Source organism: Perognathus longimembris, chromosome 28 (assembly GCF_023159225.1).
Source record: "Perognathus longimembris pacificus isolate PPM17 chromosome 28, ASM2315922v1, whole genome shotgun sequence".
Lineage (NCBI taxonomy): Eukaryota > Metazoa > Chordata > Mammalia > Rodentia > Heteromyidae > Perognathus > Perognathus longimembris.
In genome coordinates, this window is record NC_063188.1 from 62,935,369 (window position 1) to 62,941,474 (window position 6,106).

The 6,106-nt window shown below is 48.2% G+C and overlaps 1 protein-coding gene across 1 annotated transcript; it reads left to right on the forward strand.

The window, feature by feature from the left end:
• The first annotated feature begins 1,138 nt into the window (after nucleotides 1-1,138).
• Nucleotides 1,139-5,833, forward strand: Pja1 (praja ring finger ubiquitin ligase 1). Its single transcript, XM_048336482.1, has 3 exons — nucleotides 1,139-1,253; nucleotides 2,801-2,954; nucleotides 3,506-5,833. The coding sequence occupies exon 3, from the start codon at nucleotides 3,567-3,569 to the stop codon at nucleotides 5,391-5,393; it is 1,827 nt and encodes a 608-aa protein (XP_048192439.1). The 5' UTR covers nucleotides 1,139-1,253; nucleotides 2,801-2,954; nucleotides 3,506-3,566; the 3' UTR covers nucleotides 5,394-5,833.
• The last annotated feature ends 273 nt before the right edge of the window (nucleotides 5,834-6,106 follow it).

The window sequence follows — 6,106 nt, forward strand, 5'->3', positions numbered from 1 at the left end:
GCCCGTTGAGTACAAAAATGCATATATATTAGACCAATCCTAATTGTGTCATTCCACCTCTCTAGATCCTTACATATTCTGCAGTGTATCTGCTCTATCCATAGCCATAGAAAGTGTGGGTTAAGTTTTTTACTACAATCACAGACTTTCTGAAAGCTGTATATTTCTAGAAGTGTTTGCTTCCCACATTATTAAAGTAGCTATTTGGCACCATATTTCTGTGATATCTTTTTTAGTGGATGAAAAAACTTGTTTTGTTTCTTGTGCTTTTTACTTTGCTCTTGACTTTTATACAGCATGGCTACAAGTCTGTGTTCTTTTTCCTATTCTCCCTTTATGTGTGCCTGTGAGAGAGTGTGCATTGGTACTGGGACCTCAGACTTGGGTGCTGTCCCTGAGGCTTTTCTACTCAAGGATGGTACTGTAACACTTTAGTCACAGCCTCATTTCTGGCATTATTTTTTTGTGGGGGGGGGGTGAATTGGGGATAAGGAGACTTGCCCCTAATGGCTCAGATCCTCAAATCTCAGCCTCATGAGTAGCTAGGATTACAAACTGCAATGAACAGAATTGGAATCTGTGTGGCATTTTATAACTATTTGTTTGGATGGAAAAGTGATTAACAGCAACAAATTCCTGAGCAAACAGTTTCAATTCGCTTTAATCACTGGGTTAAAAAGCTTAAGCGTGTTGCCCCCCTAAACATAGCTTTGCATTTTTCATATCCCCAAATTATAACACGTCAATAGAGTGTGCACTATATAGTAATACCATTTCTCTCACATTGCAATTAATGAGAAAGAATTTGAACATTTCATTTCAGTAGATGAAAAAGCCAAACTGAAGAGAATATGGCTCAATGTGCACCATTTATCCACGCTGGCTGTTTGTTCACTGTCCCTTTCCGTATCTTTGCAGATCTCAGCACTCAAAATGCAATGTTTTCTGGTCCACCTGACTTGTGGTTCGTAGCTGCCTTCCCTTCTCCGGGCTCTCCCGCCCACGCGCTCCAGGCCCCCCGTGGCTCGGCGCCTCCTCGCCCCCCCCCCGCCTCCCCCACACCAGCACATCAGGGGGCGTGGCTGTGGCTGGCGTCACAATCACTTCCGCCGTCGCAGTCTCCGCCCGCCGGGTTGCTATCTGGCGGAGGAGGAGCTGGCGTCTGGAGCTGAGGCACTGGCGCTGTGTTGCTCGGAGGTCCCCGAGCTCCCAGAGCTCGCCTTGTCCGTCGAGCGTGTGGCTGTCCGGAGTAGGTAAGTGAAGGTTGTGCCCTATTCAGCCAGGCGCCGGCTGTGGGAAGGGTGGTCGGGCAGTGGGGCGAGGATTCGGAGTGAGGGGAAGAAGGGGAGCCAGTGGACCTCTTTTCAGGTTTTCCTCTTGGGAAGGGGGTGGGACCTGACGACAGAGTGAGGAGGCCCTCATCCCCAAACGGCCTGTCGGGGGGCTAGCCCCATCTGTACCGCTGTGGTTCGTGACGGAGTAGAGCGGTGGTCGCGGACCGTTGCCCCTTCCGCGCCCCTTTCCTCCCTCCGCGGCCCCCCTGAAGAGCACTCCGCGGCCTTTCTTCCCCCATCTTGGACTCGTTGTGCCAACCGAGAAAGGGTTAAGATATTGCTGTACAATATTTGTCCCCGGGAAAAGAATTTCTGAGGTAAAAACAAAATTCGTCTCAGAGAAAAAAACTATGTTCGCATATGCTGTTTATTTTCTTTGGCCCCCTTGTTCGTGTCACCTCAATTTGGTTTGTCCTTTGAGCTGGTAACGATGTCCCCCTCCCTTATTATGACATTGCATCCCCCCCCCCGCCTGAATGGGGCCCTGGCGCGCGCACTCGCGCTTACGCGAATACCTCCCCCCCCCCTCACTGAAACCTGACGAAGCGGCCTCATCCCTGCTTCTCCATCCCCAACGTTCCAGCGAGTCCCCTTTCCCACGCATGCGCACACGGGCACGCGCGTACTCTATCACGCACCCCCTAGTGCTTTGCCCCTCCGTGCCGGGCCTATTTCATACCTCTAGAACGTTCTACCCTTCCCCCATGCCTGCTCTAGCGCACATGCCCACACACAGAAACACGCACGCACACATATTCTCACACCCCTACAGGCCTACACCTCCGGGTCGCCCTCCAGCCTGCCACATCCACACATAAGGACATGATTCTGTTGCAGACCTCTGACATACGCATACATTCACTATATACAGGTTGCTCTTCTCTTCCGCGCCCAGTATGCCTATACACCTCTCTCTTGCTGGCTGATCACTTCTGTGTGATTTCTACTTCCAAATAGAAATCCATCTCAGGCCGCCTCCTTCCCGCATGCTGTATTTAAACGTGCAGATGGCCTATGTTACACTGGCCGCACACACCCCTTTCCAGTGTGACTCTCCCACCATTGATACCAACTGTAGTTTCTCCATTGTCACCTCTTCTCATTTTCACAAACACGCATACACACACTAAGATCCTTCTCACTGCTTCCTTGCCTGTGACACACATAAACACTGGCTTTTATCCAGAGTTCCAGCTACTACACATACAGACACACACACACACACCCCTTATTTCTCACGTTTATCCACACCCTCTCCTCTGAAATTCCCCCACACCTGGTATTTGCATACCACATCCAGAAGGGGTCTTACTCTAACACGCTCTTTCTACAAATCAGGCATTCTTCCATTACAGTATTACCGGTACCTTCCATCTGTCCTCCCGACAGACACGTAGGTGCTCATTTACACATAGTGATCTATATTTTCTACTCAATTCCAATTTGCATTTCTCCTGTGTCTGCAGTACTCACCAGAAAAACTCCAGGAAACGCCATAAAAACCTACAGCAGCCAGGCACCAGTGGAGGCCAACACCTGCAACTCTAACTCAAAGCCAGCCTGGGCAAGGAAGGCCTTGAGAGTTTGTCTCCAAGCAAACAGCAAAAAACCGAAGTACAGGTATGGCTAAGTAATAGAGTGCCAGCCTTGAGCAAAAAAGCTCATGAGTTCAAGCCTCAGAACCAATACAAAAAAACCAACCCCCAAAACCTCAGCAGTATTTCTTCCTCCCACTTTGGCACAATTCTAGGCATTCACTCACTCTTCCTTCTATCACATTGCCTCCCAGAATTTAGCTTCCCTGCATACCCAATCTTTGTAATCATTTTGCCTACATTAAGCATATATTCCAGGTCTACACCTGATGGAGTATACCATTTGCTTTTAGAAGAAAGCAAAACTAATTTCAAAAGCCCCTTTTCTATTATCTGCCTGCTAAAGCAAAAGTAGATCTCCCTGTTTTTTATTTTGAACTTATTTTTTTCCAGCTCAGAAACATGGACAGGAAATGAGAGAGCCTTTCGAGAGTGCATCCTAGCTATATTGAAACTCCTTCTAAGTCAGAGCTTTGGATTAGGAGTCTAGCAAGCCTATATGGCTCAAACCAGCAGGAGGGTATCAATCCAATTCAGGCACGAGGTATGAAAGAATGTGTGCTTATGTGTTTACAGGCCATCCAGGAGCCAGCAAGGGAGGATTGCCAGCCAGAGAAAGACAACATCCAAAGTACCAATGCATAGATCAAACCCCAATCAATCCAAGAGGAGCCGATCACCATTTTCCGCCAATCGTCGTCGTCGTTGGGACGACCGTGAAGGCACTGGAAGCAGCCTGACTGTTGAAAATGAGGACTATTCCAGGTATCTGCCCAGAGAGTTCAGGGCCTCAGCTAGCCGACGAGGAATGGCTTATGGACATGTTGATGCTTTTGGGGTAGATGACAGTGAAGAGGAGGGGGCTGGGCCTGTGGAACGACTGCCAGTAAGAGGGAAAACTGGCAAGTTTAAGGATGACAAGGTGTATGACCAAGAGAAAGGGGCCAGGTATAATGTGATGGGGGCACATGCCCACTTCTCTAGTTATAACCGTAATGGTAGAGAGGAACGTGACCCGGCCCCTTCTGGGAGGTACTCTGCTGGCAGGGCAGAGTATCCAAAGCAACATGGTGCGGCCTCTTACGTGTCTTCTGCTGAAGGCAAGGGGGCTAAAAAAGGTGACAACTTGGAGAGGGAGAGGCGAGGTCAGAGTTTACCTGTGAATCCTGGCAGGGCTCCTGTGAGTGTGTGTGGTGGTGGGAAAAACACCTCCAAGAGTGCTGAGGAACCCGTGGTGAGGCCTAAAGTCCGAAATGTGACACCGCCAAGCATGAAGCCAAAAGTATTTTTTGATACCGATGATGATGATGATATGCCGCATAGTACTTCCAGGTGGATGGATGCTGCCAAGAAGGATGAAGGCTATCCCAATGGCATGGCAAGAAGAGGCCGAGGTGAAAGTTACAGCAGCTACTCTGAGCCAAAGTACCCTGAAGACAAGAGAGAAGGGAGGACCACCGGCCATGCGAAGCGAGAGAAGGGGCCCAGACGCCGTCGAACCATGGCTGACTCTGACTTCTTTATGTACGATGATTACTGCAGATACATGGATGAAGATTCGGACAGTGAGAAAGAGTGGATCGCCACTCTGCGCTGCAGGTATCGAAATCGAGAGCTGCCCCCATCCCTCAGTGGAGAATGCTGGGAGACACTGCCAGGAAAGAAAGAGCAGGGGCCTCAACAAGGTACAGTGAATGTGAGTGCTGCCAGTAGCAGCAGCCCTGACCCCGAGGATGGGGCTTGTGCCATGGCTGGTGCCAGTGCTGGTGCCAGTGCAAGTGCTTGCGCTAGTGCCAGCACCAGCGACAGCACCAGTGCCAGCACTGGTGCCAGCACCAATGGCAATACTTATATTGAGGGAGTTCAAGATCCATCTCTTAGAAGAGAGGAGCAGGCACCCCGTGGCGCAGCAGAGATTCCTTGGCTCCGATACATTGAGAATGAGAGTAGTGAGGGTGATAGCAATTCCCGTCCCCTCTTGATTCAGCCTGGTACATTTGTGCTGGATGGGAACAACAATCTTGAAGATGACTCTAGTGTGAGTGAAGACCTAGAAGTGGATTGGAGCCTGTTTGACGGATTTGCAGATGGGTTAGGAGTGGCCGAAGCTATCTCCTACGTGGATCCTCAGTTCCTCACCTACATGGCTCTGGAAGAGCGCCTGGCCCAGGCTATGGAGACCGCCCTTGCACATTTGGAGTCCCTTGCCGTGGATGTGGAAGTAGCCAACCCACCAGCCACCAAGGAGAGCATTGATACGCTCCCTGAGATCCTGGTCACAGAAGATCAGGATGCAGTAGGTCAGGAAATGTGCTGTCCTATCTGTTGCAGTGAATATGTGAAGGGGGAGGTGGCAACTGAGCTGCCATGCCACCACTTCTTCCACAAGCCATGTGTGTCCATCTGGCTTCAGAAGTCCGGGACCTGTCCTGTGTGCCGCTGCATGTTCCCACCTGCTCTCTAAATGCCAAGGTTTAACCCTACCCTAATTCTTCTCCCTATCTGAAACCTTTAAGTGCAGGAGCCCTCCCCAAATTAACAACGCAAATGAAAGTGGTTTCTTAAACTAAAGCTGTCGATTCTTTCTGATCATTTTCAATGTAGAAAAGGCTGTGCAGGGTCGCATTCAAATTCATGGTGTCTTTTAGGGGTTAGAAGGAGAAAATAAACTTTAAATGCTACTTGAGATCACTGTAAGAACATACATTTTCTAATTTGACAGTTAAAATAAATCACCTTTGTTTTCTTGAATAGACTGTGGTGTTAATTGTAATGTTAAGTTTATCTGTTAAATATGTTCAAAAGGCAAAAGGCATTTTTGTTGCATGTAATGGGCTAATGTTCCTGTAATTGCAGTGTCTGTCATAAAAGCTTATTAAAGTTCTTTGGTTTTTCCATGGTAAACAGAATTGTTTGGTCTTGTCTGAAATGGTGGTACCAAGACTGGAAATACTAATTCCAAAACCAGAAAAAAACATTTTAAAGAGTAGGAATAAAATATGTCTATTACAAGAGAAGGATTAGATGTAGCAAAAAGGAAGGCCAGAAAGAAACCAAGAAAACAAGATTAAAATATAGAACAATGATAAAGTCCAAACCAAGTGCAAGGATGAAAGGTTTAAATCACTGGAGAAAATACAGTTTCTCACAATGGGTAAAAAAATAAAGCTGTATAAT

Bases quoted from the DNA above. Each gene is read 5' to 3' on its own strand.
- Pja1 (XM_048336482.1), top strand. From the start codon at position 3,567: ATGCATAGATCAAACCCCAATCAATCCAAGAGGAGCCGATCACCATTT.